Source organism: Lissotriton vulgaris, chromosome 11 (genome assembly GCF_964263255.1).
Source record: "Lissotriton vulgaris chromosome 11, aLisVul1.2, whole genome shotgun sequence".
Lineage (NCBI taxonomy): Eukaryota > Metazoa > Chordata > Amphibia > Caudata > Salamandridae > Lissotriton > Lissotriton vulgaris.
Window position 1 is genome coordinate 987,638,651 of NC_141699.1, and position 22,794 is coordinate 987,661,444.

Below are 22,794 nucleotides of genomic sequence, written 5' to 3' on the forward strand. Positions count from 1 at the left end.
TATTGGTAACAGTGGAGTGAGGACGTCTCTTCACCTCTCTGCATTCCCTTTTCTCAGTGGTTATCACAGTTAATAGTTAGGTGAGGCGGTCTCTACCTTTCTTTTCCCTCCCTGGTTATTATGGTTAATAGTGAAGTGGGCACTTCAGAGGTCTCTGAATTTCCATTCCTCATTGGTTATTATGGTTAGTAGTTAGGTGAGGAGGTCTCTGCCTTTTCTTTCATTCTCTGGTTATTATGGTTAATAGTGAAGTGGGGACTTGGGAGGTATCTGCGTTTTCATCCTCAGTGGATGGTATTGGTAACAGTGGAGCAAGGAGGTCTCTACATCTCGCTGTCCACCCTTGATTAATATTATGGTTAGTATTCAGCTGAGGAAATATCTGCATTCCCTGTTCTCAGTGGTTATTACAATTAGTAGTTGGGTGAAGCGGTCTCTACCTTTCTTTTTCCTCCCTGGTTATTATGGTTAATAGTGAAGTGGGCACTTCAGAGGTCTCTGCATTTCCATTCCTCATTGGTTATTATGGTTAGTAGTTGGGTGAGGATGTCTCTGCCTTTTCTTTCCTTCTTTGGGTATAATGATTAATAGTGAAGTGGGGACTTGGGAGGTCACTGCGTTACCATTCCTCAGTGGGCGTTATTGGTAATAGTAGAATGAGGAGGTCTCTACATCTCGCTGTCCTCTCTGGATGTTATGTTTAGTAGTGAGTTGAGGGGCTCTCTGAATGCCCTTTCCTCGGTGGGTATTATGGTTATCAGTGAGCTAAGGCTGCCTCTGCTTTCCCATCCCTCTCTGTTAGAGCCAGGGGTGAGGAGGCTGCTGCCGCTCCGGTTCACCCTATGCACTGATGCCAGAGGTCGGAGGTGAGCTGATTCTGCGGTTCCCTGCAGTCTGGGAGTTGTTGCAGGGGTCGGAGCCGCTTTGCTGCTCTCCTCACCCGCTCCGGACACTGCTGTGACAGAGGTGGAGGTGAGGTCTCTCCCCGGCTCTTCCCTCGTCAGCCCGCGCCTGGTCCCTCCCCCTGCAGACCCAGCCCCGCTCGCTGGTGCACCTCCATCCCGAGCAGGGCGCACACCCACCCCTAATTAGATGAATCCGTGCGCCCTGTCACTCGAGAGAGCGGCCAATGGCAGCGTGACCCGGGCTGGCAGGGAGGCTGCGGGGCGAGGGAGGGTGTGCCGGCGGCGCGGGGATGCTCCGCGGGAGAGGGGCTTCGCCACACTTCCAAGGGGAGGCAATGCGCTGGGAGCAAGGGGCCGGCTCTGCAAAGTATAAATAGTGGCGGCGGAGCGGCACAGCCCTGGCAGAGCGCGCCTCCACGCTGGGATGAGTGTCCGGAGCTGACGCCTGATCGCAGGACCGTGCCCGGGAGCCCCGAGCCTCGCCCCGTGGGTGTGCTTCCTGGAGGCAGGGAGGCGGGCGCAGCAGCAGCCGAAACCTCCTCAGCATCCCCCGCGGCCCGGGCTATGGAGGAGCTGACCGCCTTTGTGTCCAAGTCTTTCGACCAGAAGGTGAAGGAGAAGAAGGAGGCGATCACCTACCGGGAAGTGCTGGAGAGTGGCCCGGCCCGGGGGGAGGACGGGGCCCGGGGGCCTGGAGCCGGCGGAGGGGGAGGAGGTGGGACCCGCTCCCCTTCACTGGAGCTCGACCTCACCATCGAGAGGTGCCGGGACTCCCCGAAACTCAGCGACGGTAACTACCGGCCCATCACTTTATAGCGCATCCTCGGACCGACCCACGCGGGCGGGTACCACCGACCAGCTGCCACCCTCGGCCCAGCGGGTGCTCCGGGGGCAACACCGCCCCACGTGCACCGCAGGGACGCCGTGTACCTCTGCCTGGCAGACTGCACCTTCCGACCAGGCACACAGCCCCGCTTATGCCCCACCGGGCGCTGCTGCCCCACGGCCATCACTCACCAGACACCCCTGTAGCCCTCACAAGTCTAAATAAGTAGCAGTGATGTCTGCCTAAGGCTGGGCTGGTGAGAGAGCGGGGCTGACCCCTCTGAAGGGCAGCTGCACGCGCCGCTCTTCAGGGGACATTAACAGCTATGTATGTCAATATGCGCGTGCCCGCTGTGAGTAGACACAACTGTGACTTTGTGAAACGTTTTGCATCCTTAAATCTTTCATACAACTTACATGACTTCTTAGTAAATATAATCTCTTCATCTCCACTTAGATTAAGGTATTTATTGTATGTATGGGATAGTATTTGTGTAATTGATAGTAATATATTTCTAATATTTATTGATCTATTTCTGTAATAGCCTTTTTTATTATAGTAATGTGTCTGTATTTTACCATTAATCACAGTAAAACGACTAATAAATACGTCTTATATATTATAATAATAGCAATAGACACTATTGGACCTTTAAACATAATAAATGTAATACGAATGGGTTTAATATAGCGCTTAATATCATAAACGTATAGTTTCGAAGCACTGCTAAATAGCACGTGTTAGTATTGCCCAATGTAATGGTAATCGCCATTAGAGAGGAAAATATTGAACTTTGGGCCCGCCCCTACTCTTCCTTCGCCCCAGCTGCAAACTGCAGCTTTCAAGCCGCTTTCCCAAAGTTTTCTCAATGAATTGTGGTGAGACCTTTTAATAATCAATGTGGCGCGCCCACGGGCGCTTCCAGCGCTGAAACTTTGATCGGTGTATTTTGTGTTTCGGCGCCCATTGTTTTGTTTTTGGGGGTTTTAAGGCCTCCCTCTGGTACTGTACAGCAGGCTCGATGGGCCTGGTGCACATGTAGTGCCCCTTGTCACAGAGTTACACCAGCCTGCAGGAGGCGCATCTACGTGGGGTAGTAACTGCGTGGTGTGTCCGGCCTACGTCACGTTTTGGCCCTACAAAGAACGCCGCACATGTGTGGGGCGGAAACCCTGCCTGCCACTCAAATGTCAGCCGAATGTTTCCATGGGGTCCCCACATACAGTCATAAAATTCATTCAACAAAACTGACTGTGTAGTGCTGTGAAGTCTGGCCCACTGCAGCCGACTTTCGCCACACTCCGGCCCTGCAGTGTCCCGTGCTGCTGTGGGGGTCCTGCCTGTCACTTTATGTCAGCTTAATGTGTCCATGGGGTCCCCACATACAGTGATAACATTCATACAACAGAACTGAATGTGTAGTGCTGCGAAGTCTGGGCCGCTGAAGCCCCCTCACACCGCACTCCTCTCCCTGCAGTGTTCCGTGCTGCTGTTGGGGTCCTGCCTGTCACCCTTATGTCAGGCTAGTGTTTCCAAGGGGTCGCGACATGACGTGATGCCATTCAACAGAAGCAAGATGCTGTACAGACATCTCTGGGCCGGGCGGGCCGTTCCACCACACTTCGGCCTCCTGTGTCCGATGCCGGCTGTCGAGGCATACCCATAAGACGTGAACTCTGCCCTCTCAGCGTTTCCAAGGCTCCCCGCAGAACCTGAAGTTTAATTCATACATACACTCAGATGGTTGTGAGTTCTAGACTCTTTCGGTTCATGCGGGGGCGGTGACAGGCTCTAGAATTCTCCCTAAAAACAGAATTGTATTCTGAATTTTTACGAAAACAGTGAACTCGTGGTGGTTGGGAAAAAACGCAGTGCCCGGCCCCTACCACCTGAGCTGGACAGGCCTGGGGACACGCGTGGAGTGGTGGCACGTGAAGCCCGCGATTCCATTTTAAAGTCGGTTTCATTTTCTTTCGTAAATATCCCCCGAACGGACTGGCACGTGGGCAGAGCTATTGACAGCCCAGGGGGAAATGCCACTCGACCAGTTACAAATGGTTTCTGCAGGATCTTCTAGGGGGTTTTCTGTTGTAGTGTACTGAATTGAACCTGCCCAATGCAGGATTCCCCAGAAGTACCAATGAACTCAGTAACCACTAGGCGACAGCAATAACAATTTTCCTACGTGCAGGTGGAAACAATTTGATTCTATCCGCCCTAGAAGTTTTTTTTTTATCGAAAACCCGAAAGTTAGCAAACTTAATTCAGCAGAAAACGTTTACAGTTTGTCAACATGAGGTTCAACCTCGGTTCTGTGGCACTAGTACCTGTGCCCTGGCAGACAGCCGCACCGCAAGTTACACTCAATTGCTCAATTTACAACTTTGAGGTTGTGTTTGCAGCGCTCTGATGCCCTCCGACCTGTTGTGGCGCTACCTGAGGCAACAGACATCGAATCGTTTGCCTCTTCAAACAGGGCCCGGGCTGACATTTGAATGTCCGCGGCTCCCGTGTGCCTCGCGGATGTCAGCTCTCTCGCAGCCTGTTTATTTTAGGTAATATCTCTCCGGTCGAATCTCATTTGCAAGAGTGAAACATAAATTGTTTCATAAGCAAATCCGGGGCGGAGGAGGTCACGGCGGGTTTAAACCGCGAATCTCAGCTGCAACAACAGAACCTACAAGCGCCAGTAGCTGACATGGGTTACACTTAAAAATGTAAAATCTGAACAGGGAAAACGTCATTTTAAAATAGTCGAATAAACTGGTTATTATGCAGAGAGAGATTATTAACACTATCTTTACATTTCGTAGACTTGCAATTAACGGGTGTTACTGTGTTCAAACTGAGTTGCGCTTATTTTAGAGTCATGTGAAGAATGAAATGTAGAGCCGCCCGGCCTCATTTCATCAAGTGGCCGGAAGGTCACGCGCCATCCCAAAAGCGATGGCTTACTCTATTAATCCGTCCAATCGGTTCCTCCCTTGCAAGCAGCACGCGCTGCACGCATTGAAAGTGAAAGTGAAACTAAGCGGAACGGGTTTGAATGAAGGTGAGAGGTGGGGTGTTTGAGTGACATGAGCCTGTTGCATCTGGGCGGCGGCTCTCGGGGGCACCCGCGGGTGGTTGGTGGCTCCTAGGCGTACTCCGGCCGGGAGATACAGATGTCTTTGCTGCCTCCCCTCTGGCCACCAAGGCTGCAGCAGCCGGGGAGGCCCCAGGACCCTGCTGAGATGCGGGGCGCACATGAGCCCCCTCCCAGCGGGCATCATTAGCCCGGGACATAGCCGAGGGGACTGTGAAACGGAGCTGCCTGCCTCGCGTCACGTTTCAGCCGTAGCTCTCCATGTGTTTTGTAGATATTAAATATTTAGTAAATGGTGGAGGGCTGGAAGCACTGACTGGGGCCTGATCCGCACGCCTGAATTAGAAAGAAGCGCTTATTTGCGTATTATTCCCTCGCATATGATCTGTGATGTTCGCAGACCGAATGTATTGCACGTCATAAAGAATTATAAATAGACACTTACATATGGGAAGCCCTGTACTCTGATTATACTTTCCGTGCTCGGACCAGACCCAGAACAGGCACTTGTTTCAGGGTGTAACTGTGACATCTTAACTAGACTCCTCTTTGGCGCCTCTAAAATAGCTTAGTAGGTTGAGTGCGCGCTGCTAGAGCTGTAAATTCGAATTACTGTGAGATTGGCTAAATCCTTTCTCCTCCCATGGTGATACAACGTGTATCTAGTATTCCACAAAATTATATTATTTGTATCTAAAATCTTCCATGTAAAGGGCTTTTGGTGAAATCGCTTTGTAAATAACATATTGTTGCTTGTTTACACAACAGAGGAGTGGGCCGAGGGCGTGTGGGGGAGGGGAGGGGCTGTGGTCCAGTCCCAGGCCCCCTCGGGGTGATGCATGCTGCTGCGCGGTGCTGTGTACTCTGCCTGGCAGCACGTCTCACTGTGTGATCCTTGCAGTCTCTCCAGACCTCAAGGAGCGCAAGGATGACCTCAAGGCGCTGGAGGACGAGGGGCAGACGAAGATCAAGCAGCGCAGGAGCCGCACCAACTTCACCCTGGAGCAGCTGAACGAGCTGGAGCGGCTGTTCGACGAGACGCACTACCCGGACGCCTTCATGCGGGAGGAGCTGAGCCAGCGGCTGGGGCTGTCCGAGGCCCGGGTGCAGGTACTGACCGCGGGGAGAGGCGAGGGGGGTCGGCCGCGCACTCTCCATCTGACTCTAGCTCACATCCCCAAGTGACAATCTCACCCTGATATCAGCCACCCCTTCTCAGGTCCTGCACTGGGCACCTCAGCTCTGACCAGTACCCTGTGTCCACCTCCAGTCCGTTCTCTCATCTGAGACCGTCTGCTACCAAACCATGTCACCACCTCACACCAACATCAGCCAAAAATGAATAACTCTATTCAAACTCACAGCTGCCCTCCTAACTGCAGAGGCCAAATCACCGGATCACCAACCAACATCCCATATCCCAATCACCAACCAACATCCCATCTCCCAGTCCCAATCACCAACTAACATTCCAACTCCCAATCACCTACCCACATTCATTCTCACAAAAAACTACCAACATCCCATCTCACTATAACCTACCAACACTTCATCTGACAATCACCTACCAACATCTCATCTCAGTATCACCTACCAACACACATCTCACAATCACCACCAACTCATCTCACAATCACCAAGCAACTTCCCATCACCCAATCACCAACCAATATCCCATCTCCCAATCACCTACCGACATTCAATCTCACAAAAACTACCAACATCCGATCTCACAATCACCTATCAACACTTCATCTCACAATCACCAAAAACAACCCATATCACAGTCACCTACCAACATCTCAACTCACAAGCAACATTCCATCTTACAATCACCTACCAACATCCCATCTCACAATCACTTATCAATATTCAATCTCACAAGCACCTACAAAAATCCCATTTCACAATCATCTACCAATGTACCATCTCACAATCAATTCTTATCTCTCAGTCACCTACCAACACATAATCTCATAATCCCAAAACAACATTGTCGTGCAATCACCTATCAACATTCAATCTCATAAACACCTACCAACATCCCATCTCACAATCTCTCCCCCAAAACCTGATCTCTTAATTCCCTACCAACATTCAGTCTCTCAATCACCATCAACATCAGTGTGACAATCACCAAAAGACATCCCACCTCACAATCTCTTACCGACATTCAATCTCACAAACACCAATCAACATCCCATCTCACCTACCAAAATCCCATGTCACAATCACCTACCAACACTCCTTCTCACAATCACCAGCAATATCCCATCTCACAATCACTTATCAACATCCCATACCCACAATCACCTACCAACATTCAATTTAAAAAACACCAATCAACATCCCATCTCACCTCCCAACATACTCTTTCACAATTAGCTATCAACATTCAACTCTCAATCTCAATCAGCTACCAATACTCCATCTCACAATCACCATCAATATCCCATGTCTCATCCCACCCCACAATCACCTATTAAACTCCATACCCACAATCACCTGCCAACATCCCAACTCACAATCACCTGCCAACATCCCAACTCACAATCACCTGCCAACATCCCAACTCACAATCACCTGCCAACATCCCAACTCACAATCACCTACCAACATCCCAACTCACAATCACCTACCAACATTCAGTCTTACAATCACATACCAACGTTCAAACTCATATTAACACCTCACTCCACAAACATGTAAAAAAAAACACATACTAAGCATTACTGTCTCACATGCGAATACGGTACCTCACAAACACATAGCAACAGTCTCAATGTAACGTCCCATCTCAGAATCTCACACTAACTCCACCCGACAAACAGCTTACACTAATCACATTTACAGTCACAAAATGAGTATGCTAGCAAGCCATCCCATGAACCCACATATGCAGCCTATACAATAGGCCACAACAATTGAACTCACTACACAGACTGACAACTCAGCTCACACAAATAATTAGTCTGGAATCTATCTCATGGCAACATTCCACCCCCAAAACATAACAAGAACATACCACCACTCCATCTCAAACTTCGCTACCCACAGCTATTTCTGATTTTTACAAACATCTAATAGCAATCACATACAAACACCCACCCCAGAATCACATAGTACCAATGCACATCACCAACACAAAACGACAACCCGCCTCACAATGTAATACAAACAAGCAATGAGACAAAAACACACAGTGTCCCACATTTGGTTTTAAAAACACCATAGTCCACCTCTCACACCAAAAAACAAGGCATCTTGTAATCACAAACCAACACATCTAACAAACCCTTTAACACGCTGCCTCACGACCATAACCCATTTCCCTGCCTCACACGTACCTACCAATACACCTTGTCAGAACGTCATTCAAACCCCTATCTCAAGTTTTTCCCGCCAATTCTCCTCAGGCCTCAGTCACAGTCACGTGCTGCATCGTGCAATATGTCCAGTTATATAACGCCCGCAGTTTATGTCGCGACCTCCGAGGCCGGCTCTTTTTACAACTGCCTGTCCCAGCTCACCCCACAAAGGCCCACTCACCGTTTCCCATCATGCATTAGCTGACCAGGATGCAGACTTCCCAAAACCCTCGGGGATCACCCCTGACCGCGAGTTAATTATGTTTTCTGTGATTGCATTGAAGTAAAACTCTGTATTTTTAAACGGCAACACTGCCTATGTTCTTATCTGTGCCTATTTTAGGGACACTGGTTTAGGTTAATTTAGACAAAACACTGCACACTTCGAAAACTAGTCTTATTGTCACATAGTGCGCGGGTCTACACGAAGAACGCACGTTATCCACTGTTCCCTCACTTCTGAAAAGTTTCCAGCTACCTCTGTTTTGGTTCTCAGTTTGAAATGTAGAATAATTATACTAGGAGACCGTAATAAATAATATTTTAATATTATAGTTACAGACCCTGGTTATTTAAATATGTTGACTTGACAAATGCAGTAACTATAACTCGGTATGAATCAACGCTTGCTCATTCTGTTTAAACGTTAGTCTGCGCACACTAAATTCTAGTTAGTTTTAAAAGTGACGTGACGGTTTGTGTCAGTGGACGGCCTATTTTTAAATAACTCTCATTGTGTATGACTAGACAATACTTTGTATCACACTACTGATGTGTGTGGAAATATAGTAATTTTACCAAAGTTTAAATACTGTATTTTTGAATTCTTAAATTTGTTTAATTTTTAGCAGCCAGACAGACCGACATGTTTAAATATCTACTGTATGTGTGCAAAATGTATTTTGTTAAATAATTCTATTAACATAGATAGACTGATTACTGATCGACGGCAGAGTATGCTTTTAAATCAGGCTGTTATAATGCATAAAGAAATTGTAGTGTTAAATGACCACCTGACACGAGTATATTTTGATGTAACGCTGTGGGTGTATACGACTGTACTTTTAATTCGTCATTAGTGTGCAGCGATAAACAATCATTTAAATAAATATTAGCGTGCCTAGTGTAACTTTTTGTTAAATGCCTGTATTAGTGTGCGTAGACAGTTAAATTTGAATGACTCTATTAGTGTATATAGAAATCATACTTTTAAACAACACTGCTATTGGGTGTAAATAAAATCTACGTTTAAATGACTTTCTTAATATGCATAGGGAAATATAAAAAACGTATAGGTTGTGCAGACAGACTATTTTGTAATCCAACTGAGTTATTAATTATAAAAGTCCTTTAATAATAATCGTATTGCCGTGTACATGTCGACAGTGCTTTCAAATAACTCTGCCACTAGATATGGGTAGATCGATTGTACTTTTAAAATATTGCATTTAGTGTATGCGTTAACTTCCATAATTCAAAGTTGTTCTATTTCTGTGCTTAAACAGGTTATCTTTTAATGACCTTCTCCTGTGTATACAGACCATGCCTTTAATAATTGAAATGTTGTACGCATTTTGGTGTATATCAGTAGGCTGTATCTTTAAATAAATGTATTAATGTGTGAGAAATGCTCAACAATTAAACGATCACCCAGCCTGCACGCGTGGTCTGAAATGTGCAGTGTTCTGCAGGGCTACCTCCAGGCCAGCGTGTGTGGAATCAGGACGAATCCCCCAGTGTAGCGCCTGATTTATTTATGAAAGCGCGTGTTTTACAAGCGCTATGCTCCCGGGGCCTCCAGCTGCCGGTAACCTCGCGGAAGACGCTGCGGGCCCCGCACATCTGCAGCTGCCCCGGAGAGATACACTTTCAGCGCCTGAATAGACCGCCATCTGCACCAAGCGGGCCTCGGTTCCCAGGGGGGACCCCCAGCCTGGTAACCCGAGCGGAGCACGGGGGACGGGGCTCACAAGAGCCCTGCCTGAGCCGAGAAGCAGAGCCCAAAGGGGGTTTTATCGTTCGTGACGCGATAGCGCTCTCCGGAGACCCGCTAATAGCCTCTCCTTCTCTTAGCACTAGCCTGGCAGTGGTATCACAAAGGCGACCTGTAATCTATATACATAACCACCGTAGGATGATCGGTTAAAACTTTGTCTCCGCCACCAGTGCTGGAAGGTTTTGGACAGAACTCTCCACTGGAATAACACTAACATTGATCCGGAGTACGGCGCAATCCTCTGTAAAGCGCTTAAACGCCTCGTCAAGGGCAGCAAGCGCTATATACATGTACTTGCATTACAGTAATCGTGTGCAGGTTTATCAACAACACCGTGCCCCTTTCTCTGCACTTTCCCGCCCCTGAATTCAATTGTACCAGTACTAGCAGTGCCGGCAAACCGTGCACTTAGCAGTCGGTGCAACAATGTCAAATACATAATTCATACACATCAAACTACTGATATGTGAACAACCAGTGACTTTAGTTCTATTCATAACCGGGGCACACATAGCGCCTAATGCCTCAGGTGTGCTGCTTCTGCGCGCTGTAAATAACCGGTGCTTTTGTTTGTTTTTGTTGGATTGATTTAAAAATGCACATTTAAAAAAACCAAAATGGAATAACAGAACAGACTGTAAATGCATCACGACAACACGGGTAATTAAGAATGGCTTGTATAGTTTTCCTTAAAACTCAAGCAGTGCGCCTCTTCCGTCTTCTCCCAGCCCACCAGGCCGTGTTTTGAGTGGCTCAGCGAGATTAACATACTAATGACACAATTATTTCGCTGTCAGTCGCCCAGGGGGGCCCAGGGAGGCCGCACGCCCCGGTGGCGGCGCCTCTTTCTGGCAGCCTTTGCCGCCAAACACAGCGTTGAGGACGCTCCGGTGTGTCCTGCTCTTGTTGTCGGTGGATATGAAGCTAATTAATATTATAGGCTATTAATGAGCACGCGGGGCCAAGGCCCCGTGGCGCGAGCCTCTGAAGCCATTATCACAAGGCAGTATTGGATGTCAGAGTGGAGGGGGCCCCCCGGGAGCCGGTAATGCGGAAAGAGGAGACGAGGGTCTGGCGAGGCCATTTATCCAGAACCGGGGCAGTATCAGCATCCGTCTGCACATCCGCCCTGCAGAAACCTGCGCCCAGACTCTAGTCTCGGAGCTATACCTCACATCCGCCCTGCAGAAACCTGCGCCCAGACCCTAGATTCGCGGAGCTATCCCTCTGCGCGCACGTTTTCATAAACACTGTTTGTTTCCTCCTCCTGCTGCAGGTTTGGTTTCAGAACAGACGAGCTAAATGCAGAAAGCAGGAAAACCAGCTACATAAGGGTACGTCCAAGTTGGGGGGCGCATTTTTGTTGTGGCACTTTCTAAGAAACTTACAGACGAGAGTCACCTTTCCGATTAAAAATAGGTATCTGAAATGACGCAATGTGTTAGGAAAAGAGCTGATGATTTTAGCATTCTTATTCTAGCCCTTGGTTTCCGATATGAATATTCTTTTGTGTCTTATATTCTTTGCAGAAGTGCTCAATAAATGCGTATTTCTCATGCAACTCTTTACATGCTTTCCATTAAAGCAATATGTCTTTGCGCTTTGCATTAAAGCTTAACATGTTATATACTATCAATAATGCCAGAATCTATCTATCTATCTATCTATCTATCTATCTATCTATCTATCTATCTATCTATCTATCTATCTATCTATCTATCTATCTATCTATCTATCTATCTATCTATCTATCTATCTATCTATCTATCTATCTATCTATCTATCTATCTATCTATCTATCTATCTATCTATCTATCTATCTATCTATCTATCGTTCTATCTATGTTGCATAAAAACACTATATTGTTTATCTCTACTTCCTTCAATATTTACCTTCACTTACTTTATTTTCATATACTTTTGAAAATAATGGGTTCATAAAACTGTTCATTCCATATTCTTATTTTGATAAAAGTACGTGTTTTTAATGCTATGCATAAAGCTATACACTGTGTACGTTGGATGATACATGGTTTTATATACGAAGTACGAAACTCAATTTTTTTTAGATTTAATAAAATCACCAATGTTGTATACAGTTTAAAGTATATCCAAGTTGCATAGATGCACTACATTTTATGTTTTGTACTGCATCACCATAGTATAATAGGAGTGCTTAAATCGCTATTGTAAATAGTTTAGATAAAGCGCTAATTTTTACATCCATAATATAAATAAGCTATTTCTATATATGTTCTATATATTTTCTTCTGTTGTTTATATACCTTGCATAACTGCACTGTTTTATATACCTGGATTTAAAGTAGTACTTTGCACAAGGTGTGCATAAAAGCACTACATTTGTACATTTCTTACATAAAGCATTTTATATACTTTATAATAACTAAAATTGACAAACTTTGTATAAAACACGGTGCTCATATACGTTGAAAGGAAGCACTTTCTTACATACCATGCATACTCGATTTACATATTTTGCTTACAGCACTGCGTTGTATACTTTGAATAAGGCATTGTATTACATATACGTTTACTTAAAAGCAATAAGGCTTATATGATTTGCAAATAGGACTTAATTGGACTGTATGCTTCAAATCTCTATTTTCCATGTACCTCGCATAAAATAAATACATTTGAAAGTAGTTTACAAAAGCAGTCTTATATAAAAATGAAATTACTATTTTATATACTTTGCCTAAAGCACTATAGTCTTAAAAATTTGGAAAGAGTATTGTATGTCATGTATTTTGCTTAAAAGCAATTAATCGTGTACACGTTGCATAAATCACTATGTTGCAAATACTTTGCCTTTGCCATAGTGTAAAATTTGTTCTGCCTAAAAACAATCTAAATCTTGTACTCTTTGTTTGAATGAGCTACATTGCAGCTGCTTTGCTTTTAAGCACTATCTTGTGCCCAATGTACTTTAAAACACTATGTTTGAAACACTCTGCAAAACGTGCATTGTTTCCATCTTGCATAAAACGCTGTATTTCCTTGACTTTTCGTCAAAGCGCTGTGTTTTTGCTCGACAGCATATCTGATCCGTGTGTCTGCTTCTTGCAGGGGTCCTCATAGGAGCCGCCAGCCAGTTCGAAGCTTGCCGGGTAGCGCCATATGTCAACGTGGGCGCTCTGCGGATGCCGTTCCAGCAGGCAAGTGACAAACCTTCCTTTAAGCGAGCAGGTGTCGCCGGCTCGTGCTTGGGGGCGTGCCCCGGCCTGGCTTGCATGCGCCCCCTCCCTCTTAACCTCCCGACCTCCCCTGCAGATGCAAGGCCTGCTGACAATAACCCACCCCGCGGACCCGCTGGGGCCGCAGTCAGATCCCGCGCAGGTCCGCGGACCCTTCCCATTAGCGACACGAGGCGAGCAATTACAGGAGAGCGTCGCCTGGCGTCAGGCGCTCGCACGTGGCGCTCGCCTGTGATCTGCACGCGCCCTCCCCGCATATACCCGGCGTGTAGGAGGACGTACAGTCTCTCATTCCCTGAGGAAAACAGAAGATGAATCCTTTCATTTCGAACCAATTCTCAACATCAACAGTCTCCTTTGGCGTCTATCTGTTTATTTAAATGTTTTTAAATTCAATTACTAAATGTGCCATTGTTAGCTCCCTGTAATACAGTGTCCAATACCATTGTGCCGCAACTGGTTCTACTCGAAATCATTTACAAATCCTTAGCTGCATGTTGGAAAATTATGAACATGCACATTAGACGAAGACTTATACATTTAACATTGCATCTACTGTATCTGAATATATATAAAAAAAAATAACCACGTTCCTTTAAAAAAACTAAAAAAACACATCAGGATTTGGAATTGACGTGTAATATATCACCGGAAGACCAAAGTCCTGTAAAGCGCATTTTTTTGGGAGTGAACTTGCAACAGGCGTTTAAACAACCTTAATGTCCTTCCATAGCCGCATTGAATAACATACCTAGAGCACAGTGTTTTCTAAACACGCTTGGTAATTGAATTTGTGAACTTCGGCTACAGGGGGGAGAACTCCCCTGATTTTGTATTACAATGCCATGCGCCCAAATCACTTGCATTTTCGACTTATAGTTAATTTCAACTCGCACCTTTAGCTAAAAAGAATGGGTGATTTCCCGTGGGTGTTGAAACTATGAGAGAAAAAAAGTGTAAAGTGAGGAATGGAATATTCATTTCATTTTTTTGTTTAAAGGTGACCCTTTCAAGCTAAACGTAATTTCACGTACGACCAGGAAGTAAAGACACATGATTGTAGGGTGTTCCCGAGAAAGACGTGCGACTTCAAGTTCGAGAACACGTGGACTATTACATTTCAGAAACTCTTAGGTGTCTGTGCTTGAGTGCAGGCAAGTAGTGCTTGAGTGCAGGTCAGTAGTGCTTGAGTGCAGGTCAGTAGTGCTTGAGTGCAGGTCAGTAGGGCTTGAGCGTAGGTCAGTAGGGCTTGAGCGCAGGTCAGTAGGGCTTGAGCATAAGTCAGTAGGGCTTGAGCGCAGGTCAGTAGGGCTTGAGCGTGGGAAACATCCTTTACAACGCAACTTTTACCACGCAGTGCTATTGCAACGCAGGTTTTACAACTAAAACCATTACAATGCATTGGGCTGGGGGGCGCTTTAGGATAGGGAATAGATTTAATTTACTATCCAACACCTTTCCTAGTGTCCACGGGGACTGGAGTTGGAATAGTAAATTAAACTATTCACTATCCAGCACCCCAAAGCGCTATGCGTTGTAATGGCATGCGTAGTAAAACCTGCATTGTAACAGCATACATGGTAAAAGGATGCGTTGTAACGTCATACATCCCTTGAGCGTAGGTCAGTAGAGCTTAAGTGCAGGTCAGTAGTGCATGAGTGCAGGTCAGTAGTGCTTGAGTGCAGGTCAGTAGTGCTTGAGTGCAGGTCAGTAGTGCTTGAGTGCAGGTCAGTAGGGCTTGAGCGTAGGTCAGTAGGGCTTGAGTGCAGGTCAGTAGGGCTTGAGCGTAGGTCAGTAGGGCTTGAGTGCAGGTCAGTAGTGCTTGAGTGCAGGTCAGTAGTGCTTGAGTGCAGGTCAGTAGGGCTTGAGCGTAGGTCAGTAGGACTTCAGTGCAGGTCAGTAGTGCACACGGTACCACGGAGAGCCGACTCTGGTTTCCGACGTCTGAAGTAAAAAGCCTGGCAATTGTGCTCTCCTGACTATTGTACGGATCAGAGGTTTCTCAATAGAACCCTTCAGAATAGGGCCTGTCCTATTTAGTCAACCTGTGCACACACTGCGCCTAGGAACACACTTAAACACGCCTCATCTTCATCTCCCAAACTACGACCAACACTCCTGATGCCAGCCAATCCAGGCCTTTACACAACTTCCGCTGCACGAGTCCATACATTAAATAATTCCCCTCAAACAGCATGGGGCGCCACCACGCCCCCCCCCCCGCCAGCCCATCCACACTTTCCTTCTCTGTATACGCATTCTCCTGCTCAAACACTCACCCATGCATTCACTCTTTCCCTGGAACGCACATTCTCCTGGTAAACACTCCCTGCTAGCTCACCCAATCATACGGGCATTGCAATGCATGACAGTGTGCACACAGCTCTCTCTTTTAATCCACTGGTCACCAGCACAAATTCCAAATTAAACATGCCACCGTCACACCATACACACCGACTCTCATGCAAATATCACACACACTTACTCCATCCATATACACGCCACACAGCGACTTATACTTACCAAGCCCCCTGAAGTCTTTTGTGTCAGGGTTCGAGTTGGACAGAACACAGGCCTGGGGAGGACAACAAAGGCCACCCCCATTGGGGAATCAGATCGCTAAGAAGGTGGTCCCTATCTGCACATCGAGACAGTTCGGATCTGGTAAAGATAAGCTGGTCAAGGTATGGGAGACTGCAAGCACTTTTCCTTGCTACAGGCCATGAATGCGGTCATATCAGAGAAATCAACAGTAAAAACTGGCCCAGTAGACCACAAAATAGGCCCACGAACAAACTAAAAACCAGCCCACACCCTTACCTGTCACACTGGCCCACCTGGCACTGCCAGATTACCATCTAGGTCAATCCGACCTTGCCTCACACACGGCCATGAGCACCGGAGTCCTTTGGCACGGCCCTTCCTTGACTCAAACACCCCCTGCAAGGCTTAACTCGCACACCGCTTCCATCGCATGAGCACCCCCCCCCCCGGCACTATACTGTCATCATATGTCTTGTCTTGAGGCGACTGCCTCTTCCACGCTGTTGCTTGTGCTCTTTTATGGATTTTCAGATTTGCTCATTTTGGGGCAGATTTACAAGGAAGTAACCCATCTGTAGAGATGCGTCACTTTCCGTGCGCCACCCTGAAAAACGCTTGTGCCAACGTGGATGCACCATATGGCGCACCATGGCGCAAGGATTGTCAGATGCTTCAAAAAAATTGACGCATCTGTTAACCCAAAAGTCACGCACTGCTGGAGTCGGATCGCAAGCACAAGGCAACTCCAGCAATGCATGGGGAGGCATATTCTCACTACGATGCGTCACTCCTTACGCCTGCATGAACCAGGCATAAGGTTTGAACGCAGTGGCGTCCTAGAAGTGGCGCAGGGAAATCTTGTAGATGTCACTGCGTCACTTCCACAAGTCTTTTTTATGTGGGAAAGCCCGCACTGCATACATTATACCTGACAAAGGAATAATGTGACGCATCTCCCTAGATGCGTCATGTTGTAAATGGGACGCATTTTTACACCACCGCTGCGCCACAAAAAATGACGCAACCGAGGTGCAAAAATGACGCAAGGGGCTTATAAATCTGCCCCTTTGTGTTTTATAATCAGATCCTTTCCACATTTCATATTCCTAAAATCAATTTCTAAAATGTTCCCTTCTTTAGTCGACCCTATCTTTGAAAGCGTTGAGAACTAATCCACCTTAAACTTTCTGAGGCGTAAACCCCGAATACCTTATTTACCCCCCTTGATGCAACTTTCATTGCACTCGAGTACATCACTCAGTATTACTACAAATTCTTACACCCTCAACTCCCACCCTCTTGACGCACCTGCACACATACACTGAGACCAACAAATACATGCATGGGTGCACACTTGGGCGAAAAACGATTTCCCTATTTCGTGAAAGTTCTTCACCCGCAGGAACTTTCTGGTGGAAACGCTCATAGTTTCCACCCTATGACTTTCCATCAAGCACACTTACTTTTTGTTTTGCCTTCTTAGTGTAACTGCAACCAAACCATACACATTGATGCCAATTCACAAGCACATGCATGCGTCCACTTATAAATGAAAAAAAAAACAGTTTCTACGTGTATTGTACCTTCTTCGCGCTTCAAATACCACCTCGTAGACACTCAATTTGTCCACACTCTTTCCCTTGTATTGCACTATTTCCCTCCACACTTGGGCGTTTCTGCCTGTAGTGCCCCTGCTCGGATACACCCTCGTGAAAGGTTCCTTTTTCAGTCACGTGTACCCCCCCCCCCCCCACCAGTGTTTACCCCTCCTCGCAATTATGCACACTCGTGTGTCTTTTATAGATATTCTTTTTCCACTTAAGCGAGCTTCTCTCCCAGCGCCCTCTCTCTGCACCTCACACCCATACATGTGTACTATGCTCAAAGAAACCTTTGCTTTACAGCACCTGTGTAAAATTGACCCATGCACAGAAGTCCCCATGGGAACACACCCCTTGATAAACATTCTCCTTTCCAAACACCCTAACGTCTGCACTTTTGTCCATTTATCTTCACGCCTTCATCCACGAGACACCCCCATACACACTCCCCTCTACTTCTGTACTCCCTCTGCACCTGCACTCTCTTCTGGTCCTGCGCAGACCTTGGTCGCGCGGCTCCCCGCCTTCTCTTGCCCGTATGCCACCAATACACCCACCACACCCTCCCTCCCTCGTGCCCCAGGAATACCCATTTACAATTTTGTTACCTGACGCACACTTCTTTTTACAATTGGCCTTGCAAGCATACTCGGAGCCTCCAATTGACAAGCATCCCACCCGTCGTGTATTCTCACACACCCTGGGACCCCCCACACACCCCAAACCCCGACCCCACCACCACTCCGTGTACACTCCCTCCCTAATGCACATCCTCCGTTTAGTATACATTTCAATTCACATATCATCGCTCACCCTGTCAGGCATAGAGCGTCTCAGACACGCTTCTTACTCTCCGGCTGCACTCTATTGTCCCGAATACAGTCTCAATTCTATACATTATTTATTCTCTCCTTTAATCTCTCTCCAACCCTCCGCACTCTACAGCTACATGTTCCCCATTTTTCATGGCACAGTCACCCTTCTGCCAACGAGCAAAGGCTGCCTCCTCCAATGTAGGCTCCAGGGAGTGGCTATCAAGGATGTCTTAGGTATAGGGGCATTAGCACCCATGGGTGCGAGGGCGCACTGTACCACTTTTACAGCTGTTGTTTTACTCAGCCCTGCTAAGTATCCCGGCTCCATGCGTCACCAGATGCACAAGTCCAGGTTTTTTTCTTTGAATTCTGGGACTTGCATTTTGGTCAAAAAAATCGAACTGGTGCATAAAATAAAATAAAAATGTAACTGGTGCATGAACCTGCGAAACTTGGCAGCAATGTTTATTACCAAAGCATGGGATGAGGGTCGATTTTTCTTGCTCGTATTAGGGCCCAATGGCAATTTTCCTACACCACTGGCAAGCTCTTTATTCTTAACGCACGTTCCCCTCCAGTCCGACAAATACACAGTTACCTCATACGTTATTTATTTATTTATTTATTTATTAAGCAATTTGTAATGCGCAGACTAAACCCGAAGGTATCAAGGCGCCTATCAAAATCAAAGACAGAAAGTATACAGAATATAGAGTGCCACTAATGCTGAATGCCACTAGGGGTATGCAAGTATGAAAAGATGGGTCTTGAGCGCAGATCTAAACGTTTGCAGAGAGGGGCTAGATTTTACTTCTAGAGGGAGGGCATTCCACCACTTGGGGGCCAAAAAGGAAAAGGCCCTACCTCCCCATCTTACCTTTCTGACACGAGGTACAGAGAGGAGGAGTTTGTGACCGGAGCGAAGATTTCTACTCGGGTTATGCCGAGAAAGAATGGATCCCATACTTGTGGGGTTGGGTTTAGCAAGAGCTTTGTACACCAGGCACAGGGATTTGAAACGGATCCGGTATTCAACGGGGAGCCAGTGCAGTTGTTTTCGGGCTTCAGTGGCAGAGGCACGCTTAGGTAGGTCAAGAGCAAATCTCGCTGCTGCGTTCTGGACCACCTGCAAGCGCTGTAGATGACTCTTGTTCAACCCTGCATACAGCGCATTGCAGTAGTCCAGACGCGAGCCCAGGAAAGCAACCGCAAGTTGCTTTCTTGCCTGGGGTGACAGAAAGTGCCTGATTTTCCTCAGTGTGTGAATAATCCCCCAGCAGGTCGAAACAGTCCTGTTGACCTGTTGGCACATACTGAGGTTGGGGTCGATCATAACTCCCAGGTTTTTGGCTGACTGGGTGGGCTCGGGACATGCACCCAGCGAATCCGGCCACCACTCCGCCGACCAGGTCGATTCCTTTCCACCAAAAACCATCACCTCTGTCTTCTCCCCATTCAGCTTAAGTGAATTGTGGATCATCCACTGGCCAACTGCCTCCATGCAAGATCTAAAATTTGCGGCAGTTGACGTAGCTGGCTGGGAGAGAGAGACTAGGATCTGGGTGTCGTCCGCATAGGACACTACCTCCATCCCGAAAGATCTAATAAGTCTGGCAAGGGGGGTCACGTAGATATTAAAAAGGGTAGGACTAAGCGCTGACCCTTGGGGGACCCCACATTGCACAGACAGGGATGGAGATAGGAATGAGCCCAGCATTATCCTTCGTTATAACCTCCTATTCCTCATACCTATCCTGCATGTCACTTCCGCTTCCGCTCCTGCATGCACCTGCTTCATTGTGTCCTTTCTCGCCCCCTCCTCCTGGCCTCCCCCGGTGTTAATGCTCTTCTCCTTTTTTGTCTTGTCTCCTCGTGGTATACCTTTAGGATAGTCATTGCAACGTGCCGCCCTTCTCCTTTCAGGTCCAGGCACAGCTACAGTTGGACAGCGCAGTGGCGCATGCGCACCACCACCTCCACCCACACCTGGCGGCGCACGCGCCCTACATGATGTTCCCCGGACCTCCCTTCGGCCTCCCATTGGCTACGCTGGCGGCGGAGACTGCGTCAGCTGCGTCGGTGGTGGCGGCGGCCGCGGCGGCCAAGACCACCAGCAAGAACTCGAGCATCGCAGACCTGAGGCTCAAGGCCAAGAAGCACGCGGCCGCACTAGGACTGTGACTAGCACCGGAAGGGCCCCGCGCCGTTGCAACGTACTTCCAGTACCCATATCTATAAGCAGCCGGAGCTGGGCTGCTGCCCGCAGAGAGATGGGAGCAAGCGAGAGTCGGCCAGGAGAGACCAAGGAGAGGGCATACGCACTGCTAGATGAGGAGACCCTCTCCATACAGGGGCCTTATAGGGTACCCAAGGGCAGATATGCATTCATTGCCTGGAACATGTGAGCATCAATTCCAAGGCCCAGTGCCCAATCCATGTGCCAATGGCCACCATTCTCCATTCATGGTCATCGACATGTTCGGCACATATATCCACAACAGACACATTCCAAGCACTTTATGGAGAAATGTGCATCTAATCACGCGAATTTGTGCTCAGCTGTCACATCATTGCCCATCTTAACTGTACCATCCCCTTTGCAGAGTGCCCATTAAACAATGTCGGCCTTCAGTTCAATTTGCTAAACTACCTACAAGTACATCATATGTGTCAACGTTAATCTTACAGCAAAAGTAGATTTGGCCCCTTGTCCAAAACAGTAAACAGTACAGTACAGTAAACCTGCCCGTACATGATAACCCGCTGCGGGATGCATATGTCATCAAGGGCATCCGTGATAATCATCAAAACCGTGCCTAACTATAAGGGCACACGCAGCAACACAAGGAGCAACATTTACCCAACAACAAGCACTTCCATATCAACCAATGTTAATCCCTGGGGAACAATTCATCAGGCTTCATCTGGTAGCAGGCATTGGTAATCCAGGGAACAAGTTCTTCATTCATGGATGACGCCATTGGCAAACTGGTCCTACTGTCACCCGACTACTGAGCAGCACAAAGGAACCCTTGGCGTGTGACAACAGTAAAACAACAGTTGTGTCTGTGTCCACCAACACTTGACTAAAGTGATCTATCCAGGCGAAAATATGTCGGACGAGAAAACAGCGAGAAGTTGGAAAGAAACACAAGATGTGCATTCTGGCAAAACAAGCAAAAACTTTTGAAAAACATGAATGGGAGTTAGTTTTTATATTACAAAAAATAACTGCGATTTGCGTAAAGAGGAACAAAATAACATGATCATTAAGTAAATACAGACAAGCAGCTGGGAAGTTCACCGGGTTTGAAACTCGCCCTTTTCTGCAAAGTCCATTTTACTACGAACAACTTGACAAGCGAGGCGGGCCCTCTCTTTTCCTTGACTCAAATTATCGAGTTTCTCCCAGCGCTCCTGGAAGAGAGAGACAATTTCTGGGAGAATTTATAAATGACAATAGACATAATGCCCCGAACGGCAGACTTCGGGTCCGCATGTACTTTCATTTCACATGTGACGCCACTTGAATCCCTTGCACTCTGTCCTCATCTGTTTTTGGGAAAAATGTCACAGATCAAATGTTTTCTGTTAAGTTTGGAGGAGGAACGAGATGTGCATCCGTGACCGGCAGCGAAGGGGCACCTCGGCTGCTTTCCATTTTTTAGACCCCAGGAGGGGACACAGCCGAGTCTAGTGCTCTTTCTCTCTCCTACCTCTCAGCGCACCGAGTGCACCCCCACCCCAGTAACGAGGGCACAGCCCCGTCTATAGGTACTTTGTACATGTACAATATGTGAATACACCGAACAAAGTTTATTTTGGCTAAATCGCAGACTATTAATGGCCCTGTTGATTGTCAGCATTGGCGTTTGATTTGAGAAAGGGGGCCTGTCCACCGGCTTTGTGATTTATTTTAAATAATATAGATATTTAATGTCGGGGATTGGTCCTGAAGTCAATATTTTATATATCCCTGTTTCTTATTGATGTAAAATGCATACAAAAAGCTCTACACTGAATGAAGCGTGGACGGGCTGTGTAACTATTTGTTCTCCATGAAAACAAATTATTTATATTTACTGTACTTTTTTTTCTATTGCGATTTTAAGTTATTTTAAAACACAAACGATACTGTTGTTGCATTGCATTTGTCGTACAATATATTTTGGTTCACTCCGGACTGATTCGCATTTATTAAACGCTGACATTTAGTGACCTGCCTATACTGTTCACTACAGGCCATCTATGCATATGTTTTTTTGACATTTTCTAGGTACTGTTGGTTTATGCTCACTTCCCTTTAAAAATAACAGGAATTCTGTCGGGTCGGCAATGTTTTTCTATTTAGCTGTAGTTAAGCGCTTGTTTAATTTCACTGCATTTTAGAAGAACACGACGCGGACAAAGGCAACGCTTAGAAGATCAATTTGAAATGC

At 46.9% G+C, this 22,794-nt stretch overlaps 1 protein-coding gene across 1 annotated transcript; it reads left to right on the plus strand.

Moving 5' to 3' along the window:
• The first annotated feature begins 1,273 nt into the window (after positions 1 to 1,273).
• Positions 1,274 to 22,557, plus strand: SHOX2 (SHOX homeobox 2). Its single transcript, XM_086944914.1, has 5 exons — positions 1,274 to 1,695; positions 5,718 to 5,926; positions 11,457 to 11,514; positions 13,268 to 13,356; positions 20,243 to 22,557. Exons 1-5 carry the CDS (start codon positions 1,470 to 1,472, stop codon positions 20,534 to 20,536), a joined length of 876 nt encoding a protein of 291 aa, XP_086801040.1. The 5' UTR covers positions 1,274 to 1,469; the 3' UTR covers positions 20,537 to 22,557.
• Positions 22,558 to 22,794: the final 237 nt, after the last annotated feature.